Source organism: Mirounga angustirostris, unplaced genomic scaffold, assembly GCF_029215605.1.
Source record: "Mirounga angustirostris isolate CCGP_5_RB_7025 unplaced genomic scaffold, mMirAng1.0.hap1 SCAF_10, whole genome shotgun sequence".
In the NCBI taxonomy this organism is placed as follows: domain Eukaryota; kingdom Metazoa; phylum Chordata; class Mammalia; order Carnivora; family Phocidae; genus Mirounga; species Mirounga angustirostris.
Window position 1 is genome coordinate 74,899,520 of NW_026991718.1, and position 25,696 is coordinate 74,925,215.

Below are 25,696 nucleotides of genomic sequence, written 5' to 3' on the forward strand. Positions count from 1 at the left end.
TCTCTGCCAGTCTGAAACATTTGAGTTGATGAAATCTAATAAACTCAAATTCATAGAACCTCACATTAGAGAATTAGAACTGGGAGGGAACCCCCACAGGTTCCTTGAGTTCAGCCATGGTGATAATCTGCTTTTCATCACCACTTCTGAAATTTATCATATGGCTATAGCCGAGCTAGTACTGATCAAGTGGGATTGAAATTTAAAAGTCCTGTGAGTACATAACTATTTTCATAGCAGTGTCAATTTTAGATACTTTTTCATATTTTTCATTTTCATCACCCAAGTTTTTAAGCTTTAGTAGGAAAGATTAATGATGACATCATATTACATGAAAGATGGACATTTTTATCTTTTTAATATGACGTGATCCAAGCACAAGTCAGAATGTAGATGATAGGGATTGAGAAGAAGGGACTGATTATTAGTTCATTTCTTTTTTTTTTTCTCCCCAGTTCATTAGTTCATTTCTGTCATCAGTCCACTTATATATGAAATGTTTCATTATAGATTTCTAACTCATTTTGTTGGCAACCTGAGAGCAGTGACTAGTACTTAAAATTACTAACAAATATGTGAATTATTTCCGTTTTGCTATTCTTGTCTTTTCTGTTGTTGTTCTGAGCATATATAATCTTCAGAAGCATATATTTGGAGACCAAAGACTATTAACATGTCTCTTTGATTGACAGAACAATTATTCATTCCTTTATTGATAGCTTTGACCTAATGTAGGGGAAATACAGTTGAGACATACTCTTCTAGTTTGGGAATTGATCTGAAAAAGCAGATCATACTCCTTTAAAAAAAAATCAGTATGTGTTAGTTGTTCTCTTGAAAATATCGTAGTGGTTTTTCGTTAAATGGAATGGTAGAAGGCTAACAACCGAACGGGTGTCTGAAGCAAGGGCAAATACTGATTATATAAAGGTTTATATCATATGTGGTAGCTACTGTAGCATTTCTCTTGTATGACAGTAATCTAGCCTGCAACATCTACTTGCGGTTTTGAAATTAACCTGTAATTTAGTCTTCACCCCAAATGACAAAAATTCAAATGACTCTGTGGGGTGCCAGAAGATGCACTGTAAACAGGGCTTAGGAAGGGGATAAGGTAGAGCTCTGGCAGGATCATCTCGCTTTCACTGTGTCAGTATTATTGCAATAAAATTAACACTTCTTCGTGGTATTTTCCTTTCAGTACAGCTTAAAATCTTAATCTAGATAAAATAGTAATTCAGTCTCAGGCAACATAACATTTGTATAATGGACCAAAATGTTAGGGCTTCAACAGAAATTTTAAAAATGCTTTCCTCCTCTTGAAAATGATTGCATGTGAGAGAAAGGTGTTTTCTCCGCAGAGCTTGTTATGAACTGTCACTAACCATGTGTCTCTTTCTATATTTCATACTTTCTTTTCAAAAATCTTCAATTTCTTATTCCACATCGCACCACCTTATTAGGTTAAACAGGCAGCAGTGTTTTTGCTAGAGCATAATGTGTGAGTAGACAGAGTCAACTGAAAGTGGGAAAGCAGTGCCTTCCTCTGTTTACCCTAATAGCTTTAGCTAATTATTCAATCTTTACATGCCTTGATTTCCTCATCTATTTAAAAATAAAGGAGGGTGGCATGTAGAATTGGATCACATAACTTCTACAGTTTTTCCAAGGTCTTACGTATTTCTCATACTGTCATTTTCCTTTTAAAGGAAAAAGTAGTTTTTGAGGACTCACAAGAATGCATTTCCACACTCTTGTTTAAGAAATTCTGACTTAATGAAAATAGCTTTCTTTTAATTTGTTACCACAGAAGAGAACCTTTGACTTTATAGTGGGAAATAATTTTTTTTTAAGATTTTATTTTTAAGTAATCTCAGCATGGGGCTTGCCTTCTAATGAGGGTTCTCCTAGAATTCACTGATCGATCTTAAGAATGTCTGAGTTTTTAGCCACTATTCAGTAAGTTTCTGTATATATGAATCCTGAAATTATTTCCTCCTTGTCTGGAGAGGTGGCAGTATGAAAAAGAGGATGATCAAGTTGAAAGTACTTGAAAATTCCTTGGTAGCTGCTGATAGACATTTCATAATGTTTCCCAAATCTAGAATTATTGAGGACTCTAAACACACATAAGTAGTTAGAAAAAATATTTGATAGTAGTCCTTGTGTTTTTAGAAATAATGTATTCTTATGACAACATATGAAATCAGATTTTTTTTTAAAGATTTTATTTATTTATTTATTTGAGAGAGAGAGAATGAGAGAGAGCACATGAGGGGGGAGGGTCAGAGGGAGAAGCAGACTCCCTGCTGAGCAGGGAGCCCGATGCGGGACTCGATCCAGGGACTCCAGGATCTTGACCTGAGCCGAAGGCAAGTCGCTTAACCAACTGAGCCACCCAGGCACCCTATGAAATCAGATTTTTAAAAAATATTTTATTTATTTAGAGAGAGCGTGTGGGTGCGTGAGCATGAACGGGGGGGAGGGGCAGAGGGCAAGCCGACTCCCTGCTGAATGTGGATCCTGATGTGGGGGCTCGACCCCAGGACCCTGAGATCATGACCTGAGCTGAAACCAAGTCAGACGCTCAACTGACTGAGCCACCCAGGCACCCCTGAAATCAGACTTTATTTATAATAGTCTCAGAGAATGCCTTTATTTATTTGCACTTTTTTTAAAGAGTGCTATTTAGGGGCGCCTGGGTGGCTTAGTCGGTTTAGCATCCGATTCTTGATCTCAACTCAGGTCTTGATCTCAGAGTCATGAGTTCAAGCCCCATGTTGGGCTCCATGCCCAACTTTAAAAAAATAAAAATAAAAAGAGTGCTATTTAGCAAGTGAAATAATGAAAGATGAAGGAGGGAAAATAGGGAACTGTTAATGATGTCTGTACTCAGAACATTTATTTATACTATATAAGGATTGTCTTTTTCCATTTTGGCTTTTTTAAAGCTCAGTCGTGTACATTTTGACTGCTCGTTTTGTACCTCTAGATATATTTTATTCATTGTTCATATTTTGATGTTTCCAAGGGATGACTTAGGTGCTGCTCTTGAAGTCGCCATCGACTGCTATGCAAAGTATAAAGTATTACCAAGGATTCATGATATCTTATGTAAACTGATAGACAAAGGCGAGACTGATCTAATTCAGAAAGGTTGGTCACCTCCAGTATCTTGCTGTAGTTGTTCTTCTGTAGTTGTTTTTCCCTTCTTGCTTATTTAATCTCAGTGCATTGCTGTGAAGAGAAAATTTAACAGGAAGGGAAGCACATACACGGGAACTTTGCTATACTTCTAAAGTAAAAAGGACAATGTCAGGTAGATTTTCAGTGCTGTCAGGTATCCTTGATTTTAATAACTTCATTTTGCAAACTTGCCTCTCTATTATTTTTTGCTCTACTTCTTGGTGATCTGCCTTGGTGAGGAGTTTTGCCCCTTTATCCTCACCAGTTCTCTTTGAAGCTAGTCTTAGGTACTTACTGTCATAAATGTATGCTGTTAGATAAAGAATGTGATGGAAAATTGGTTGACAGTGCTAGTCTTTAAGTTATTGTAAATATTTGTTTTAAAATTTTCTTATTTGTCCAGAACTTCAAGTGATACTGTGTTTCTTTATATTTTTTCTTCTACTCTCTAGTAATGAACTTTGTGAGCCAAGAACAAGGTGAAATGACGATGCTATATGATCTCTTCTTCGCCTTCCTACAAACAGGAAATTACAAAGAGGCCAAGAAGATCATTGAGGTATGATTTTTAACTACAGTATTCTAATTGTACAGCTATTTAGACTCTTAATTGGAATATGTTTAAAAATTTTAACCTTTAATTACGGTTGTTCTGATTCATGTTAATATAATTCAATCCCGATAATGGGGGCTGGAGGGGGGGGGATTCGGCCAACTTCTTTATTGTATATAATTACAGTTCAGAAAAGGCAGCCTGGTTGTATATTGATTTTGTTTCCTCACTTTGTTAAATCCACTGTTATGTATCAAAATGATATTTGCATATTAAATCTTGGATTGTGGAACAATTAAATTAAACTGGCATTCCTGGGTGTAAAGTTGCTAATCCTCTTTGCCAAGGAATTCTTTGTTCTTAAAAGCAGTGGAATTTAATTTGCTGCAGACCATGCTCAGATTTATTTGTAATGCTTGTCTACAAGTTAATCAGCCAAACAAGTGCCGTCTGCAACTGTTTGGCATTTAATTTAAAATTTCTTCTTCTTCTTTTCTTTTTTTTTAAACTATGGTAAGCAGCTTATGGGAAATGGTAGGTGACAAACCTGGCCTATTTAGGATTAGTGTATTGTATCTAGGCTTGATTGAAATTTTGCTTACTGAAATTGATAAGTGAAAGGGCAACTGTAAAGTCTGTCCAAATTATGATTAACTTCACTACTAAACAGCTCTGTTTCCTCTAAATAAAACATTCCACAGAGGATAGATCCATTACCTTAAGAAAACTTATTTAATGTGAAATAAATAAAATATATATCAGTAATCCTGTTTCTGTCAGATCATACTTTGCCATTATTACTCCATGTTTTTTTCCAAAAGTTCCTGTGGTAGATAGGACACAAAGGTGGTATTTGGCCTCCTTATTTGTGTATTGATGACTGCTTATCATGAAGTTGAAAATGTAGGCATACAACCCCGAAAATTATTAGTTTCTCTTGATGTTTTTCAAAAAAGAGAAAAGTATGAAAAGGGAAGACTGTGAAATTGATTCAGAATGTTCTTCTCGGCCTATCTGTCTTACAACTCAGTCTGTCCTCCTGTCAGAGGGAAGTGGGACATGCTATCTTGGACAGGTGCTTCTGTAGCTCAAGTAGTTTATTTGTTTGTATTCTCTAGAAAATAGTATAAATTCTTTCATTAAAAGTGCCTGGTGTATCTGAAAATGCGGGAAGCTGTCTGCTTTTTGAGTTCTGCTGCTCTGTATGCCTGGTATCAGTATTAGCAGGGCACTGATCAGAGGGGAAATGAAGCTCAGGTATTCACATAATAGTGACAAGAGGCTCTGTAGTAGGAAATCATGTGTGTCTCATTATGCGATAATCAAGACATAATAGGAAGAGCCAAAGGCATAAGAGTGAGCTCTCCTTTTGCCATCTACTTGCTAGTGTGGTAATGGACAGTTACTAAACCTTTTTAAGCTTCCTTCTCTATAAAAGGGAATATAGTATCTTTCTTTAAGATTCAATCACATAATGTATGTAAAGCAGCTTGCATGTTTCTGGATTATGGTAGTAATCAATAATATTAATTCTCTTTGCCCCTTAAAAGTAGGGATTGCGTTATCTGCTTTACCCCACATAATTCACAATATGATGCTTAAGCATAAAGGTACATGCTGTCACATGAATAGGCAAGAGAAAACTGCCTCTTAATTACTTTAAAGCTTTGCCAGTGCAACATCATTGAATGTAATCATTTAGGGATGCTGTCTACTGATGACAGAATTTTCATAGTGGATGTGTACAAAATTGCTTAAAGGATAAAGAATGGCTTTACAGAACCCCTGCGGTATTCTAGGGTAGGACAGCAGGTGTGTGATACATGGGAATATACTGAAGCATCTTTCCAGTTTCTTTTTTTTTAATGGTTAGTTGGATTTGAATTGAGTGGGAACTTGCTTTTTTCACTACTAAAAGTCAAGACCTGGAATTCTCTCTTGTAGTTTTCTAAGGATTATTAAAAATGTAAAGAGTAATAAAAAATAATAAACTATGTATCAGCATGTGAAAGAATATTGTAAATGCCGAGCAACATTTTTTTATCATTCTCAAAAATGCAATAGTGTCTTATCAATGGGTAGATTTGCTAGGGTTGAGTTTCCAAAGCAAAATATAAAATGAAGCTTCTTTGTATTTCAAGCACTGTGGGAGATAAGATAAGCCAGTCATAAAAAATGTTCACATTAAATGAAGAAAGAAGAGTCAGGATTCAGTGTGTAATAGGACTTGTGTTGTTTTTTAAATGAGCTGGTGTACATATATCGTGTATTATATATAATACATTTTTATTTTTATTTTTATCATTTTATTTATTTATTTTGATGGAGAGAGAGAGAACTAGAGAGGGAACACAAGCAGGAGGAGTGGGAGAGGGAGAAGCAGGCTTCAAACTGAGCAAGGAGCCCAACGCAGGGTTCGATCCCAGGACCCTGGGGCCATGATCTGAGCCAAAGGCAGATGCTTAACGACTGAGCCACACAGGCGCCCCTATAATACATTTTTAATATTGTCTTACATTTTATTTCCATACATGGATTATTGCAGGAGAGTGGAGTTACAGCTGCTATTCTACTTGTACCTTTCTGTATTTCCTGAGTTTTCTATAATGAGCATATAAATTCTTATACTTAGAAAAAGTGTGTTCTTCCAAAAGAAAGAAAGAGAGAAAAGTGAATGAGACGAAGATTTACTAAAAGCGAATCAGACCAAGAGCTAATGTGAAGCTCCTTGAATGTGAGGTTATTGTGTGAGAATAATTACTATATGAGACTGAGAAGTGTTAACTGCTATAAGAAAAGTATGAATACTTCTGAGAGTTCAAGGATGGAACTTATTCCCAGTGAAGGAAATTAGGCAAGACTTTCTGGAGGAAATGGAGCATGAAGTGGGGGTTGATGCATATGGTATACTTTAACATTCGAGAGTTTGATAGGGCTGGGAAGGGTATTACAGGTATTAGAGGTCAAGCAAAGAAGTAGAAAGAGGAAATCTCTAAATAGTTCTTTTTCCCCAGCTTTATTGAGATGTAATTGACATGTAACATTGTGTCAGTTTAAGGTATACAGCGTGTTAATTTGATTACTTACATTTTACAAAATGATTACTGCAGTAGCATTAGTTAACACCTCACATAATTACCATTTCTTTTTTGTGATGAGAACATGTAGGATTTACTGTCTTAGTGGAGCACCTGGGTGGCTCAGTTGGTTAAGTGTTTGCACTCTTGATTGCAGTTCAGGTCTTGATCTCAGGGTCAGGAGTTTAAGCCCAGCTTCGAGCACTTAAAAAAATATAGATCAATATAATAGGTATATATACATAAATATATAGATATATAGATTTATTCTCTTAACTTTCAAGTATATAATATTGTTTCTCTTTTTTATTAATAACTTTTTTAAAAAGTTTTATTTATTTAAGTAATCTCTACACCCAATGTAGGGCTCAAACTCAAGACCCTGAGTTCAAGAGTCACACACTCCTCTGATTGAGCCAGGCAGGCACCCTTGTAATATACTATTGTATATAATATATAATAATATAATATAGTATAGTATTGTTAACTGTAATCACCATGCTGTATGTTAGGTCCCCAGAACTGATTCATCTTATATGGGAAGTTTGTACCCTTTGACTAATATCTCCCCATTTCCCCTGAGCCCCTGGCAAACACCATTCTAGAAGTTTGGTTGTTTTAGATTTGACATATGAGATCATACTGTATCTGTCTTTTTCTGCCTGACATATCTCACTTAGCATAATACCCTCAAGGTCCATCCTGTTTGACCAGTTTTCCCTGCCTCCCTTCTTCCTTCCTTTCCTCTTTCCCTGCCTGTCTCCTTCTTCCCCCTCTCTCTTCCTTAATTCAATAATAAATAATTATTTTTTTAAGATTTTATTTATTTATGTCAGAGTGAGAGAGAGAGAGCATGAGCAGGCGGGAGAGGCAGAGGGAGAAGCTGACTCCTCACTAAGCAGGGAGCCCGACATGGGGCTCGATCCCAGGATCCTGGGATCATGATGCGAACCAAAGGCAGACACTTAACCAACTGAGCCATGCAGGCGCCCCAATAATAAATACTTATTGATGACATCTTACAGTCTAGTCTTAGCGAAAGACCTTAAAAAAAAAATGAATCTATAATCTGCAGTAATTGCTGTAGAAAAGACCTATTGCAGATTTGATCTTTCTGAGGAAGTCATTTGGGATGAGAACTAAAGGATGAATTGGGGGCCAGCCACATGGAGTGGGAGGCAAAAGCATTTCAGGTAGAGGGAACTCCCTGTGCAAAGGCCCTGAGGCAGGAAAGTGCTTCCATCTTTTATCTTTTTTCTGTCTCTTAGGACTCTTATCAGATAACACTCAAAAAGTGTCTGGTCCATTATTAAATACTTAATAAATGTTAGTTTTATTCCCTTCCTTCTATGTGACGGTCTTCCCTATATTGAAGTCAACCCTTTTGTCTCTCCTGCAGTCTCATTCTCTGCAGGGTAACTCTCCCTACCTAGATCCTCTCAGTGTTCTGCTGGCACATTCTGGAATGAAATTGAGGAAATGTTCACAACTTATTTTTACAAACTTACATAATATCAGGTCAATATTTTGTGAACTGTATTCTGTTCACAAAATACAGTTTTGATGATCAATGTGACTTTTTTCCCTTGTGACTAGATTCACGTAAAATTTACACATGTTCCTTTTTAAAATATGCCAAGTATGAAGACGCACTGTTAATCCCATTACTCATCTAATCATTTCTGCAGTTTTTCTGTCCTTTATATAGTGCATATTTCTTTTATATATAATTGAAATGAATCAAACCATAGCTTCACCCTACATCACTGTTTCTGCATTCCATGCCTATGTAATTGAGAACTCTTCTGATCATTATTTTTAATGACCACATCAATTTCCATAGTATAAGTGAACTAAAGTTTATTTGCCCATTTTTCTTTTGAGAAAAATTTTTACTTAAAAGAAATCATCATAACTCACATCTTAACCTATAGATATAGGTATATTTGGTTTTCAGATTATTTACTTAGGATCATTTCTTAGAAGTAAGTGAAATGTCATTACTGTTAAGGCCCCTGATACGTAAAGACAGAAATTTTGTTCTGTCCTTATAGGTGATACCTCTTCTGTGGTTCATCATAGCAGAGATTTGGTCTAAAGCCCAGGCCTCCTGTGGTTTAGTCCCATGCTCCTTCTGCTAGAAATTATGATAAAATAAGATGGTATTTTTTTTCTTTCTTTCTTTCTTTTTTTTTTAAACCAGGGTAATGGCTGGCCTCTTAGAATGAATTTGGAAGCTTTCCTTTCTCTTCTATTTTTTTTTTTTTTTTAAGATTTTATTTATTTGATAGAGAGACACAGCGAGAGCAGGAACACAAGCAGGAGGAGTGGAAGAGGGAGAAGCAAGTTTCTCGCGGAGCAGGGAGCCCGATGTGGGTCTCGATCCCAGGATCCTGGGATCATGACCTGAGCTGAGGGCAGATGCTTAACGACTGAGCCACCCAGGCACCCCATCTCTTCTAATTTTTTTTGAATAGTTTGAGAAGAATAGGTATTCATTCTTCTTTAAATGTTTGGTAGAATTCACCTGTGAAGCTGTCTGGTCCTGAACTTTTCTTTGTTAGGAGTACTTTAATAACTGATTCATTTTCATTGCTAGTGATTGATCTGTTCGAATTTTCTATTTCTTCCTGATTCAGCTTTGGAAGGTTATATATTTCTAGGAATTTATGTTTCTTGGTTGTCCGGTTTATTGGCATATAATAAGATGGTATTTTCTCACTTAAAAAAGGACTTTATTTTTCCAGGCAAGTATTTTTTAAGGTACTTCAGTCATCTCCCAGGAAGAAAGTGTTGCAAGGTCATTTAATAAATTAACATTGTTTGGATAATTCATTTTGTGTTTTAAGACTGGACATTAAGTCCAGGGAGGGATGATACATACAAGTATGAAAAGAGTTAAATTATGATATGAAATGTTAAATAACTATACTAAAGGTTTCCATAAAGAAATATTTATGTTTATTCTTAGCCCTTTGAGCAGTTGAGCAGTCATGTACTTAGTACCTGCCATGTGCCAGGGCCTGCTAACTTTTCCAGGTACAAACGCAAAGATCTTTGAGTAAGAGTATAAGAGTCTGCTTTAAATTTGCTTAGCAGGGCGCCTGGATGGCTCAGTCGGTTAAGCGGCTGCCTTCGGCTCGGGTCATGGTCCTAGAGTCCTGGGATCGAGTCCCACATCAGGAAGCCTGCTTCCCCCTCTCCCTCTGCCTGTTGCTCTCCCTGCTTGTGATTGCTCTCTCTCTCTCAAATAAATAAAATCTTTTTTAAAAAAATAAAATAAATTTGCTTAGCATTTCTCATTTCAGCCTTTTCCTTTGAGGTTCAAACTTAGATTAGAAGCTATAACTACTATTAGTTATACTTTTCTATTTCCAAATGGTTTTCATGTATATCTTCATAGGAGGTTCACAAAACAACTCTGAGAAGTAATTAAGGCAGGAAACTTTAGTTCAGAGTGTCAGTATGAAGCTTGTTTAGTTAGTGGTAGTTACGGAATTTGAAATCGGGTCCTGATTCCACATTTTCTCTCAGTTCTCCTATATCATTCTTACCTCTGTGATCTTGCTCTCTTTTTTAAATTGAGATAAGATAGGGGTGCCTGGGTGGCTCAGTCGGTTAAGCATCTGCCTTCGGCTCAGGTCATTTTCCCAGGGTCCTGGGATCGAGCCCCGCATCGGGCTCTGCTCAGCGGGAGTCTGCTAACCTCTGCCTCCCCCTACCACTTGTACATGTGTGTGTGTGTGTGCACTCTCTCTCTCTCTCTCTCAAATAAATAAAATCTTTCCTAAGAACTGAGATAAGATATAGCATCGTGTGGGCGCCTGGGTGGCTCAGTTGGTTAAGCGACTGCCTTCGGCTCAGGTCATGATCCTGGAGTCCCTGGATCGAGTCCCGCATCGGGCTCCCTGCTCGGCAGGGAGTCTGCTTCTCCCTCTGACCCTCCCCCCTCTCATATGCTTTCTCTCATTCTCTCTCTCAAATAAATAAATAAAATCTTTAAAAAAAAAAAAGATATAGCATCGTGTAAGTTTAAGGTATGCAGTGTTTTAATCTGATGCCTTTATATATTGCAATATGATCTCCATTGACCCCCTCAATATCTGAACCACCACCTTTCTCCAGAATTATTCTTTCTTGATTTTCTTTTTCCCTCTTTTTATCTGCTGTTACCCTTCCATCACATGGTAGCCAGAGTGAATTTGCTGTCTTCTCAGGAACAAAACCCTTCTTTTTATGGTTTTGTGTTTAGGACAAAAGTTTGGATTACAGTGATCTCCCAGTCTTTGTGGCTTTTCCCTTTGTTCTTTACTAGATCACATGCAAGGTTTTATCCTAATTTGCCTTTTTTAATAAGCCAGAATAGGTCTTATATATTCAGAAGGATTTTTAAAGCTATTTTCTCCCCTGATCTCCCAAATTTTAAGAGACGTCAGTTCTCATGCTAATTTATACCCCTTCTCCCATGAGTTAGTTTACTTTTTAGTATCCCCTGTAACATGTGGTTAAGTGGGTCATGTTTGCTCAGTCATATTTTCCTCCTTACTCTAGACATGGTCTTTAAGTCTATCTCTGAAGATTTTTTTTTTTAAGATTTATTTTTGGGACGCCTGGGTGGCTCAGTCGTTAAGCATCTACCTTCGGCTCAGGCCATGATCCCAGGATCCTGGGATCGAGTCCCACATCAGGCTCCTTGCTCAGTGAGGGGCCTGCTTCTCCCTCTCCCTCTGCTGCTCCCCCTGCTTGTGCTCTCTCTCTCTGACAAATAAATAAAAATCTTTAAAAAAAAAAAAAGATTTATTTTTATTTATTTGAGAAAAAGAGTGCATGGGTGTGGGGGGAGAGGCAGGGGTGGGGAGAGAGAGAGAGAGTCTCAAGCAGACTCCATGCTGAGTGGAGCCTGATGTGGGGCTCAATCTCATGACTCTGAGATCACAACCTAAACCGAAACCAAGAGTCAGACACTTAACTGACTGCACCACCCAGGCACCTCTATCTCTGAAGATTTTAGAGAAAAGGACAAATACTGAAAGATTTAGTAAGTTCCATGATGACCCTTTTCTTCCCTTGCTATTCTAGCTCTAAAGATAAATAGTTGGGTTCTTATTTTTGCTTGTCCACTCCCTCTCATGCACTTGATTTTCTTCCTGCTCCGTTGAGTAGAGGATATGAGGCTTGAAGAGTTGTTTGTTTGTTTTCCATTTCACGTTTCTAGCATTAATGGCAGGAGACATGAAAACAGGCACAAACTTTTATTTGAGTCAAATTTAAGATGGTTTTCCTTGAGTTTGAAGTAGGAGAATCTTCATTTCTTTCTACTTTAAAGATAGTAATTAGGGTGCCTGGGTGGCTCAGTTGGTTGGGCGACTGCCTTCGGCTCAGGTCTTGATCCTGGAGTCCCTGGATCGAGTCCCGCATCGGGCTCCCCGCTCAGCAGGGGGCCTGCTTCTCCCTCTGACCCTCCCCCCTCTCATGTGCTCTCTGTCTCTCTCATTCTCTCTCTCTCAAATAAATAAATAAAATCTTCAAAAAAAAAAAATATTATGGTGAATCCTGAGAAGAGAGCACTACTCAGAAGTAAGAAGAAACAAACTGCTGATGCCAGTAACAATGTAAATAAAACCAGTCGTGAAAGAATACACACCATGCGGAGGCGCCTGGGTGGCTCAGTTGGTTAAGCGACTGCCTTCGGCTCAGGTCATGATCCTGGAGTCCCGGGATCGAGTCCCGCGTCGGAATCCCTGCTCGGCAGGGTGTCTGCTTCTCCCTCTGACCCTCCCCCCTCTCATGTGCTCTCTCTCATTCTCTCTGTCAAATAAATAAATAAAATCTTAAAAAAAAAAAATAAAAAAAATAAAGATAGTAATTATGTGATAGGTCTTTTTACTAGTATATGTAGAAGCCTATCATGGTAACAGCAAATTTACATGAGAGTAATGTAACAAAATTAAATGGAAATTATTTTTTATTTTGCATTACTCTTCTTCTTACCCAAGTGAACCTAGTACTAAATTGGAACTTCCCAAAGAATGTTTTGAAGCACAGTAACCTCGGTGGAAACAGACAAGCCAGGTTTTTTATTACAATAATTACTTTATTCTCACTGTTCATTAATTAGATTGTATGTGGCGAAAACAGAAAAAATTAGGTAAGTTCATTGTTTTATCTAGGCCCGGACTGGTTTTTGGTAAGTTAAATGGCATCCCAATTAGAATTCTGTTCTTCTCCATATTTTTATTGCATTTTCTATTTTTACTTTCAACTTGTAGTGCTTAAAATTCAATAAGATGTTAAGAGATAAGCCAGAGACGTAGACTCTTACAGAAGCCTAGGAGATTTAGTTAATCTGACCTAGATGTTCTTTTGATGATTGAGATGTATGATGTGAAAACAGTTCTCAATTTCAAAATGAAACATAGCAATATCTGCCGTATAAGTCAGCTTTCCCGCCAGTGACAGGCAGACTAATCAGCCACAAAAAGGAAGCGTTTACCGTAAAAGTTGTGCTATTTAAATCATTGGCATTTGGATCAGCAATAAGTTGAAGTTGTAAGTGAATGTAGTCCTTGCATTTTGCCTTCTTCTAAAGAGGATGGTGCAGTAGTTTTGAAAGGGCTTTTTGTATACATTTGATTTCATTTGGTTTCATTTTCAGCGTAATGCATGTGAAATCAAAGAGGTAATGTGAGAAAATCCTTGAGTAGAAATTGTGTGCAAATGCAATACTAATATTTGAGAATATATTTCAGCAGTTGATCTATTCAGCATTTATTTCCCAAGTATCCCAAATGCGCATACTTGCACAGTCAGAATGAGAACACTTTTACAACTTGTACTGTACCAGTTTTTCTGTCATTCTGCCAAAGCTCTGAGATGTTAGTGTCTGCTTCGTTTCTTAATTTAACATTGTACAGTATTATTTTAAGGAATAAAAAATCATGAGGACTTCTAAATAAGAGATCAGATTTGAGGGATCCCTGGTTTAGTCAACAGAGCTGAGTGGAGAAATCAGTGGAGGTACCTCCTCTAGACTGGAACAGCCAGGGCTAATGAGTATGTAGTTTTCTTATCATAATGCTGTGATTGAAATGTAGTATTTAATGGGGAAACCCTCTTACACATGATGAAAATACTATAGTTAGAGTGACAAATCCTTGGAATTATGTGTGAATTAGTTTGCCTTTTATTCCAGTATCCAAAATTATAAAATAAGTGCTTTGAAGCCAGAGTTACTGACTAAACCCTAGTAATTTCTGATTGAGGATATAACATGTATCTCAGTAATTGAAATAAACTAAGACTGTGAACTAATTTTAAGTCCTTAGCTTGTTTTAAGTACCTCACTCTTTACACATTTAGTTTTAGATAGTAGGCAAGCATTCGTGGTAGTCAGAATACTTTTATCACTAAATTTTACAAAGCATGTTTCTTTTAAAAGTAAAAGCCATTGGTTTATTGTTGTGATGATGGTTAATAAGTTTGTGGAACAATAATTTTTGCTTCCTGAATCCATTGGGATCTCTGAAGTGTGTGTGTGTTTAATTTGACATCTTTTGGAGTTGATTTAGTTCACCGAGTTAAGGTTTCTTTTTGAACTAAAGAAAGTTTAACCATTTTAATATTTAAAGATTTATGGAATGAAAATTGACCTGCAAAGCAACATTTTGACATAACCCAAATTTTCTGGATACTGGTTAAAAATAGGTTATTGTTTATGCTCTGTTTTAATCCTAAAAGTCTTTGGTAACTGTGGTATTATCGGTTTCTTTTATTATAGTATTTGGGAAGGAGGCAGCAAATTCATTAGAAAGAGAACTATTGTCTTTGAGGGAAAATTAACATTTAGCTAAGCCTTACCTCATGTGTTATGTAATGATTTTATTTTACAGACTCCAGGCATTAGAGCTCGATCTACAAGACTTCAGTGGTTTTGTGATAGATGTATTTCAAGTAATCAGGTTTGTGTTTAATTTCTGGTCTCGAGCACCTAAAACTGTGAGTAGAAAGCAGGTGTCCTTTCTACATGTCTTATGAGCATTAGGGGATTTCGGGACATACAGCCTTATTAATGGAAGCAGCATTATTTTGGTTTTCCAAATAAGCAGTAGCTTAATTCTTGTTCCTGAGGTTCAGTAGAATCCCTAAAAGTTTTAATTTGGGCCCTGAAGATTTTAGCTTGCTTTATCCTAGTTGTTGACTTGAGCAGGCTAACCTTGTTTCCTTTGCAATTTAAATCTGCTTCAGTCCTTAGTGACCAGAGGAGTCACTTATGGGAGCCCAGTGGAATTTCTACTTGACGTCTCCTCCAGTGCAGATATCTGTTCATATCCTGCCAAGTGAAAGCCGTAGGGGAAGAGGAGTATAACACTTGGGTAGAGGAGTATTCTTATTAATAATAAAGGATATACTCACTGAGCCCTCTACCGCAAATATCTTTGAATTCTTCAAAATGCATCTTCATGGAGGTTCCCTTAACCAGAATACTGTTCATGTTTTGTTCTTGACTACAGAGTCCTTCAGCTTTTTAACTTTAAAAAAAAAAATTGCTGGGGCGCCTGGATGGCTCAGTTGGTTAAGTGGCTGCCTTCAGCTCAGGTCATGATCCCAGGGTCCTGGGATCAAGCCCCACATCGGGCTCCCTGCTCAACGGGGAGCCTGCTTCTCCCTCTCCCTCTGTCTGCCTCTCTGCCTATTTGTGCTCTCTCTCTCTCTCTGCCAAATAAATAAATAAAATCTTTAAAAAAAAAAAATTGCTTTTAATTGTGGTAAGCTACATATATAACATAAAATTTATCGTTTTAACCATTTTTAAGTGTTCACTTCAGTGGCATTAAGTACATTCACATTGTTGTGCTCGGCTCTTTAACTTTTGAAGTGAAGTTATATCTGCCCTTTGGGTAAAGCTTGTTTGAAGGATTATTAAACTGAGATTTGTCAACTATAAAATATATCCTTTACACAGTCTGGATCCATCTGTTGTTAATCTTATTTTTAAGGTTGCAATTCTAGAAAAATTAGTGGAGCTGACACAGAAGCTGTTTGAATGTGATAGAGACCAGCTGTACTACAGTCTGCTAAAATTATATAGTAAGTAATCTAACTATTCCTCATGTTTTCATCTTGAGACATTTATTCTATTGAAGGCAGGTGCAAGAAAGGAATATCAGAAAGGTCTAGACGATTGTCAAGTGTGGTCTTCAACAGAGGCTAATTTTAGAGGCCAGATTGAATTTTATCACAGAATGTTATATTGTATTACTAGACACTGTACAATTTTCATAATTTCTGACAGTCTTAACTGCAGTAATGAGAAGGTGAGAAAAATCTTCATCAGGGCCACAGAATTTAATAGGACTTTTTGAGGTTAGACCAATTTTTTTCTTTTTATTAAGTCCTCCAGTAGACTTACTAGTCACTTCTATAAATCACATAATCACTAATATGTTCATGTGTGTAACATCTTTTTCCAGGGGCGCCTGGGTGGCTCAGTCATTAAGTTCTGTCTTCGGCTCCGGTCATGATCCTGGATCTTGGGATCGAGCCCCGCATTGGGCTCCTTGCTTGGCGGGGAGTCAGTTTCTTCCCCCTCCCTCTGCCGCTGCCCCTGCTCTTGTTCCCTCTCTTGCTGTCTCTCTGTCAAATAAATAAATAAAATCTTTAAAAAAAAAAAATCTTTTTCCAGAAAAATGCATATTGATACAGACTCATCACTAAACAATTTTTTAAATGTGATTATATTCTGATACAGTTTTGACCAAATCTATAGTATAAACATTTTCTTATATTTTATTACCTACAAATGACTACATTGAATGGCTATATAATGAGTATATTCCAAATTACTAAAGATTCAAGCAACACAGTAGTGTACAGAATCAAAAGTGGAAATGTCATTTTGTCCACCCCTCAGAAGTAACTTGTCAATTGGCCATCCTTCCAGTGTTTTCTCTCTATATTTCTATCCATTATACTTTTTATGTATATACCTATTATTTTGATTGTTTTATACGCTACATGTTTCATACTCTATATTATGTTTTATGGCTTCCTTTTATACTTAATATGAAATAAATTCACAGAGAGAGATCAATGCCTTTTCTCTTAAATACTGAGTTTAAGTGCTGGTGCCTTTGGAACCTCCAAAGTTGACCCATTAATTTTTAATTTGTGAGTTCATGAATTTCTTAAAAATATATTTGTGTTTCAGGTTATTGCAATCATTATCCTTTTGGGTGCTCAGATTGTTCCATCTTTGACCAGTTGGCTCCTATGTCATTTGACACACCTCTCTAGTCTTTGATTATTTTCAGGCAGAACAAGACAATCCAGGCTTGTGTAGCATCTCTATCCCAGACTTGGATTCCTTATTTTAGAGGGGGGCTTATTTAGAGACCATGATCAGACCATAATTTGGAAATGGCCCCATCTCATTAATAATATGTAAAAACTTAGTTTTACAATTAAAACCCTGAACTAGGGCGCCTGGGTGGCTCAGTTGGTTAAGCGACTGCCTTCGGCTCAGGTCATGATCCTGGAGTCCCAGGATCGAGTCCCGCATCGGGCTCCCTGCTCGGCAGGGAGTCTGCTTCTCCCTCTGACCCCCCCCCCGTCTCATGTGCTCTCTCTCATTCTCTCTCTCTCAAATAAATAAATAAAATCTTAAAAAAATAAAAAATGAATCTCTTTAAAAACCACCTTAGCAGTGCTGTTTCCAGTTTTTGGAAACCTTCCCTAACTATGTCTTCCACAGTCCACAGGTGTACCCTCTGGCAGGGGACAGAATGTTCCACCTTTTCTCTTCTATAGAATTAAAGATGCTGGAGCTTCGGGTTTTGTTTTTCATTTATTTAATCTAGTTAGTTTTTATATATTCGTATACTTGAAAAGTTACTCTTAAATTTTACATCACATGAGAACATTTTAATGTAGGAAAAGCATAATTAGCTTATCAGAGTCTTGTTTTGAAAATAGATTGTAAATTTAAGGGTTTTAAAGTGACTGGTTTTATTATCAAAGTATGTACAAAATCATTGCAATCTGTGTATGACCAGGGGAAATTTTCTTACTATTAACCGTTTTCTTTGTTGTAGGTTTCTGATGGAGCATGAATGTATTTTGTTTTTGTTCTTTGAGTTTTTTACTTCCAGGAGTCATCAGTTATCAAAACGTAGCTTTTCAGTTGGACAGGTGTGGGGGAATCTAGGAAAATCCTATCTCTTTTATTATTGTTGTATTTTTAAGAAATATATTTACCTATGTTTTCTGGAACATTTGTGCTCTGAAACAGCCCCCTTCCTAGAGCTGACTATACACAATGAAGATACTTTTTATTCATATATGAAAATTCTAAAAAACACAGTTAAAACAGTATTTCTTTGTGCTTAATTTGTTGTATTGAACTTAATTAGTGTCATGATATTTTTCATATTTTGGTCTAGTTTTTCACAAGCAAAAGTTTATTATATTAAATGACTTGACCTGTTCTCTTTTCAAAACCTATTAGAATGTTTAAAAATAAAGTCTTGATTATTAAGTTTTTGCTATTTGTGAAGATTAGGTTACCACATAAGAGGAACTCATTATCCAATGTGAAGGAATCTGCCTGTTTCCTTCCAATAAACTTCCCTTGCCCCAAAATACTTATTTAGTCTGATGGCATTATTTGTTGGGATAAAAAAAATCTATCACACAGTGTCATAGACATCCTTCAAGTCAGCAGAAGAGACAGAATTCTCCCTATCCACTAAGTGAAAAGGATTTGTTGATTTGACACTTTTGAAGAAAATCATATATTTGTGCACTTTCAATCACTTTAGCCCTCCAGCTGTGTATTAACTATATGCATGTACACATCATCTTTCCAAAGTCTCACGGGCATAGTTTTGAATTGTTACCTATTTCTGATTCTGATTTCAGCAATGGGCAACTTCTCGGTAACTTTAAAAAGACAGATTTTTTATTAATATGATTTTCAAAGTGTGTAGTAAAGTGGGGTGGGGGTTGTTGTTTTTTAATAGGTAAGGAATTCCCATTGTTGAAAACTCAAAAGGCATACAGAAAGAAGTCTTTAAGCCTTTGGTCCACAATCATCCTGTTCTTTTCCCTGGAAGCAATATTTGGAATAATGCTTTACTTCAACATAAGATAGGAAAAAATTCTAAACATTTTTATGAATTCAACTTAGTATGTTCATTAATTTCTGCTTAATCAAATTTTACAGAAATAAATGGTGACTGGCAAAGAGCTGATGCTGTGTGGAATAAAATGCAAGAAGAAAATATTATTCCTCGTGCAAAGACATTAAGATTATTAGCAGAAATCCTTAGAAACAGTAATCAGGAGGTTCCTTTTGACGTACCTGAGGTAATTTGTTTTTAACTGTAAGCATAACAGGTTTTGTTTTTGGTATAACTGTAGGGCATAATTAGCCCAGTTTTATACTAAAAAGATCGCTCTATATACAAGGTTTTGTATACTTTTGTCTTTCAGTTGTGGTATGAGGGTGAAAAGCACTCCTTGAATTCTTCATCACCCTCACGTGCAGAAAGTAATATCCAGAAAGATCTGTTGAATGCCTGCCAACGGAAGAAAAGCAAAGGTAAATCTATATGCTGGGGTCTTCTAATAGCAACATGGGATCTAAGGCCATTTAACAAATTAGTAGTGCTCTAGGACAGAGATGGAACTTAAATATCTTAATTATTTTCTTTTGTTTTTTAAATTAACAAAGACATTTTGGGGTAGTTGGGAAAACATAATATCAACTGAGTAGTAGATAATATTAAGGAATTATCTCATTTTTTTTAAGTTTATTTATTTTATTCTATTTTTTTAGTAATCTCTCCACCCAACATGGTGCTTGAGGTCAGGAGTCTCATGCTGTTCTGACTCAGCCAGCCAGGTGCCCCTATCTCATTTTTATAGATATGATAGTGGTGTTAAGATTTATAGGACGGTGTCCTTAAATTTTGAGATCTTAATGAAGTACTGAGAGATGAAAAAAAAATCAAGATATCTATAATATATTTTAAAATACCTAAGCCGTAAGGAGCAAAGATAAACAAATCTGGTAAAATGGTAGTAATTGTTAGATATAGGTGATGGGCATATGGAAGGTCCATTATATTGTTCTTTAAATTTTCTTTTCTTTCTTTTTTTTTTAAAGATTTTATTTATGCATTTGACAGAGAGAGACACAGCAAGAGAGGGAACACAAGCGGGGAGTGGGAGAGGGAGAAGCAGGCTTCCCGCGAAGCAGGGAGCAGCCCGATGTGGGGCTCAATCATGACCTGAGCCGAAGGCAGATGCTTAACTGACTGAACCACCCAGGCGCCCCTATTCTTTATTTTTTTTCTGTACGTTTGAAATCTTTTATAATAAAAACTAAAATAGGCATACATTTTATCAAAAATTATACTTTGAAAATAGCATGATCATGAATGTTTTTTGGCAAATATATTTATTATCGATTTCACATTTATTTGAAAGCAGAAAATGATTAGGGCATTAAGCACCATACTCATGTATGTTGAAGTGATCAAGCACTATTTCAAGGATGGAGGCAGGACATGAGGTCTGTGTCTTGCTCTTCCTTTACTCTCGTGGTAAACTTTCCTGAAGTGGAATGCCTATCACTACTATGACTACTTTACTATTTTTTTTTTTTTAAGATTTTATTTATTTATTTGACAGAGAGATAGAGAGCACAAGTAGGCAGAGAGGCAGGCAGAGGGAGAGGGAGAAGCAGGCTCTCCGCTGAACAGGGAGCCCGATGCGGGGCTCGATCCCAGGACCCTGGGATCATGACCTGAGCCAAAGGCAGCTGTTTAACCGACTGAGCCACCCAGGCGCCCCTACTTTACAATTTTTATGACCATCTTGAACCCTCTGATATCAGCTTGCCTATTACCTTATAGACATTTCCATTTAGACTTCATTGTACTCTTTCAAAATCCTATGTTACTGTTGTATCCTTTACTTTTGTTAATTTTTCTCCATAGCATGCTGACATCATCTTTAATTCCTTCAGTTTTGTGTGGATTTTCAAGTATGCTTTATGATACTTTAACCATTATGCAGCAGATTGTTTTTTTCATTTTAGTGTTGACAGTTTTGAGCTCTGTTCAGTAGAAAAGAATCAATTTAGAATTTTACAGAACCTCTTAATTTCTTTACTTAATTAGAATTTTGTGACACTGACATAGAAGTGTACGAGGAAAGAAGAAGCCGAGCTCTTATGCTTTCTCAATCATGAATAGTAACTTTATTCTTTGGATCATTTTTCTTTGCGGCATATTGCATTTATACATCCTTGAGTCTTTCACCATATATATGTTAAACCTAAATGTAAAATTAATTATGACCATTAGTACTATTTCAATAGTGGAATTTTGATTAGACTGAAATGAGTGTAAAATTAGTGTATAGTTAACTGTTTGAAGATTCTATAACTCCTTCATGTCACCTTTTCAAAAATTGTTTTTATTTAAGTAAAAACTAGTTAACTAAATAAATACAATGCACTGTTTATTACTATAAACGTACCCCTATTTTAGTTTTAATATACAATTTATATTTATTTAACTGGTTTTATCCTGTTAATTCTTCAGAGTTTTTAGTTTTGTGTATATCTCAGGATTTGAATGCTTAGCAAAACATTAATATTTTGAAAATTGATTGCTGGTGTTAGTACTTTATCGAATTTCTGATAGCTTAGTATACTGACTTTCACACCAGAAACCTGTGGCAAATGAGTGTGGTGCGTTACAGTGACAGCTCTTTCTTTCTTTTTTCCAACTAATAGAGAATAATAAACAGAGCCATCCAATTTCATACAAAGTTTTTAATTTTAGGGGCACCTGGGTGGCTCAGTTGGTTAAGCATCCGACTCTTGATTTCGGCTCAGGTTGTGATCTCATGGGTTGTGAGATCTGAGATCAAGCCCTGTGTTGGGCTCTGCACTCAGTGGGGAGTCGGCTTCTTCTCCCTCTCCCATTGCCCCTCCCCCGCTCACGTGTGTGCGAGTGCGTGTGCACTCTCTCTAATAAACCTTTAAAATAACAATTTTAGAAAACATCTAGTAAGATTTCCTAGATTATTTTGTTAATGTTAAATACTCAGTTGTGCTTATTGTATATTTTCCTTGAGCAAACTGTGCTTGTTGGGGAGTAGACAGTAATTGCACTGCATTTAACTTCTTAGCTCCAGTAAAAGGGAGCATCGTGGACTGAATGATAGGTTTTATCTGTTCTCCTTGGTCAAGGTGCAGCTATTAGGGGTGCCTGGGTGACTCAAGTCAGTTAAGCGTCTGCCTTCAGCTCAGGTCATGGTCCCAGGGTCCTGGGATCGAGCCCCGCATTGGGCTCCCTGCTCAGCGGGGAGCCTGCTTCTCCCTCCCCCTCTGCCTGCCGCTCCCCCTGCTTGTGTTCTCTCTCTTTCTGTCTGTCAACTAAATAAATAAAATCTAAAAAAAAAAAAAGATGCAGATATTAATGTCATACCTTTTTTCTCTAGTTTTCTCTGAGCTCAGTGTGAAAGAATTAAGTTTTTGACATTGTCACTTCAGTTTAATTGAAGGGCTTTTGCAAACTGCCCTGACTTTGAAATACAAATATAATGTCTGCTTGTTCAGAAACCTCTAAAGTAGCTCAGAATCTTCTTCTGAGCATTAATATCATGCTCACTCCTAGTTGTGTGTATTGTATTTCCTTACATTGAGCTTTATACTCACCGAAGGTCGTACATGATAGTTCACTGGTGCCCCATCTCTATTGTGATTTGTTTATACACACCAGAGAGTGGATTATAGATTCAGTTGGATGTTTATAGCCAGGCAATTTTATTTCAGAAAAGTAAGTGACTGAAAAGTGTAGTTACTTCTCTTTTGGTAACATCTTTTCATTCACTGACAGTTATTGTGAACAAGTGAAATAAAACTGTTAATCAGTCAAACAAATGTTGCTTAGTTTACTTGTTAGATACCTGTATATTTGAAAATTGTATGTTTTTGTATAAGTCCTGTCGTAGCCAAATAATTTGATCTCCTAATTTTAGAATTATAGGCTATATTCACTTTAATGCTATTGTGTTGAAATGTTAACCATTGTAACCACCCACTTATAGATTAAAGATTGCTTTAAAATGCATCTTTTGCTCCCCTCAGTCTAAATTATACCTCTGGTTTATTTGGACTTTACCATACATTTTGCAATTGGTTTTGAAACTAGTATCATCTTTTGACAAATTCAAAAGAGTTATTTCTCATTTTTATTGGCATGAAAATAAATTTATTGACTTTAGAGAGTTAGTATGAAAAGTAATTTTAAAAGGGAAATCCTTTCAGGTACCAGCCACATGGCTTAAGTAAAGTGTCCAAAACTGTGACTTTGTTTTTATAACGATGAGAAGGGTGACTGCTTCTGCTGTTTTGGTCAGTGTATGTGTCTCTGGAGAGTGGTATGGTGGGTGAGCATGAAGACAAACACATATGTGGCTTTGGGGCTTTGCTCTAGGGGGTTTTCCCTCCTTTTTGACATTTCGGAATAACGTCAGCTCATTTTTTGTTTTTTTTTTTCCTTCGTAGATGCATATACTACTTTCCTGAAGGCACAAAAGCAAAACATTGTGTTGAACAGTGAGACTTACAGCAGTCTTATAAAATTATTATTGGAGAAGGATAGTTTCTTAGAAGCAGTACAAGTGAAAAAATTGTAAGTATTAGTCCATTTATTAAACCTGTCACTTAAAAAAAGTATCAGCTATCATTAGGATTTTCCTAATGATTTGTTGTAGCAGCTGCTTAATTACCCTCAACTACACACAAAAATCCTATGAAATGCTTTTCTAATTTTTTTTCTTTTTTAGATTTTTTATTTATTTGCGAGAGAGGAAGACAGAGAGAGCGAGCACGAGCTGGGGGAGGGGCAGAGGGAGAGGGAGAACCAGACTCTGCTGAGCAGGGAGCCCGACGTGGGGCTCAATCCCAGGACCCTGAGATCATGACCTGAGCCTAAGGCAGACGCTTAACCGCCTCAGCCACCTAAGCACCCCTGATTTTCTAATTTTATGGGTTTTTTTTAACCTATAAAAAATAACCTTTACTGGCCCTGCACAGTGCAGTACATTTTCTTTCCTTAAGATAAGCTCGCCACTCATTTATGAAGTCCCTATACAGAAAAATAATTTTTTCCCTTTATCATACTCTTTCTTGTTCAGCAGCTAGATTCATGAGCCTTTGTGGTGGAAGGAGCCTGATGCAATGAAAACACCCAAGGGCTTTGAACTTAGGCAGGGATTCGAATCTTACTTGAAATCTCTACTGGGGAAATTACCTCCCATCTGTGAAGCTCATTTCTTCTTCTATGTGATGAGTGGATGATAATAAGACCTACATCAAAGATCCCTTCTAGGTGTTGACGGACATAGAGTGAACTAGTGAAAATATAGGTGCTCAACACATTTTAAATGCCTTTTCTCTTTCACTGTCTGTTGTGTTTTTTGTTTGATTTTGGATTTAAAAAAAAAAAAATCTGTTGAGTGGTGGTGGTAGGGGTTTTGTTTCTGGCTAGTTCCTTAGAGTAAAATTAATCGGAACAAGAATAAAGTTTTCTTACCTGGTGTGTCAGTGAATGGACTCTGTTGTCTTATCCCCAAGGAGTTATCACGAAAAGTTGCATTATTAACCAGAAAGGGCCTAGAATGGAATAGATCACAGTGACCTGCTCTGTAATGTAGACCTGTCCTGGTGTTGAGTTTGTAGCTTTATTTTCAGTGGCGAAGGTCAGCCTTTTCCTAGTGTATTGCAAGTTCTGAAATAATCTCTCTTGGCTCAGCTTTGGCCTTCAAAATTTTTAAGTCACAGTATTTTTGAAATACTAGAATCCTGACTAAAAAGTGGATGCTTGCCATTCTTGCAGTTTGCTGGAAAATCTGTTGTTAATGCTAGTGTAATGTTATGCACCATAAGGACATATTTACTGTTTGTGTTTCATTACATGTTGAAAAATGCATATGACTATACTTGTCTGTGGGAATGCATATATACACACGTACAGTGTATATGATGTACAGTGTATATGGATCTGTACAGTATGTATGTATACACACACATATGCACACCATATATATATCTATGGTCTTGAATCATTTGCATGTCCTATATCAAGGACAGTCACACGAAGACTTTTTAACAGTTCAAGTCTTTAATGTATTCTGTATCTCATTTGTGTGTTTACTCAGTTGCTAATTAAATTACATATCTCTAGAATACTCAAGAGATGCTCAATTAGTGACTTGGAAAATTTGACATTGAACAGCGTACCGTCCTCTGTAGTCATTGGAATCATCAAGGGGGTGGGTGTTCTTCCTAAAATTACTTTTTTCAGAAAATTATTACCTAAACTCTCTACCCTAACGCTGCCCGTGGTAATCAAAGGCGTTCTAAAGCAGCTGTTTTGGGAGGAATGGGGGCAGAGAAAAGAGAGGTGCATTTTGTGTTGAGGACTGGGTCTGATTCAGTGAGGGGACAGAAGCAAAGAAGGAAAGTTTATTTTAAATTTTTAATCCTGAGGTTGATCCTGAAATACTTCCCCAAAATACAGATTATCTTTTTTTTCCCCCATTTTAATTGGGCTTGTCCTAGAACAGTGAGCCTCACATTCTTTTAGCATGAAAAGATTCCCCACAGCCTACCCCAAAGGTTCAGATTCATTTGATCTGGTGCAGGGCCCAGGAATCTGCATTTAATAATCACCCAAGTGATTCAGTAATCGCATGATGTAAACATTTTGATCAGATACCATTAATAATGAATTGTGCTAATGTAGCACATATTAAGTATTTTAAAACATACTCACAAAATGGAAACTTTTCAGAGGATAAT

The 25,696-nt window shown here is 36.7% G+C and overlaps 1 protein-coding gene across 1 annotated transcript in view; it reads left to right on the forward strand.

Moving 5' to 3' along the window:
• Positions 1-25,696, forward strand: part of LRPPRC (leucine rich pentatricopeptide repeat containing) — a 105,540-nt gene that overhangs the window by 61,172 nt on the left and 18,672 nt on the right. Inside the window, exons 24-30 of the mRNA XM_045885085.3 lie at positions 3,032-3,156; positions 3,639-3,745; positions 14,706-14,774; positions 15,813-15,903; positions 19,037-19,179; positions 19,306-19,414; positions 23,399-23,525. Of these exons, the coding sequence (XP_045741041.1) occupies positions 3,032-3,156; positions 3,639-3,745; positions 14,706-14,774; positions 15,813-15,903; positions 19,037-19,179; positions 19,306-19,414; positions 23,399-23,525 (771 nt within the window). The remainder of the gene's footprint in view (positions 1-3,031; positions 3,157-3,638; positions 3,746-14,705; positions 14,775-15,812; positions 15,904-19,036; positions 19,180-19,305; positions 19,415-23,398; positions 23,526-25,696) is intronic.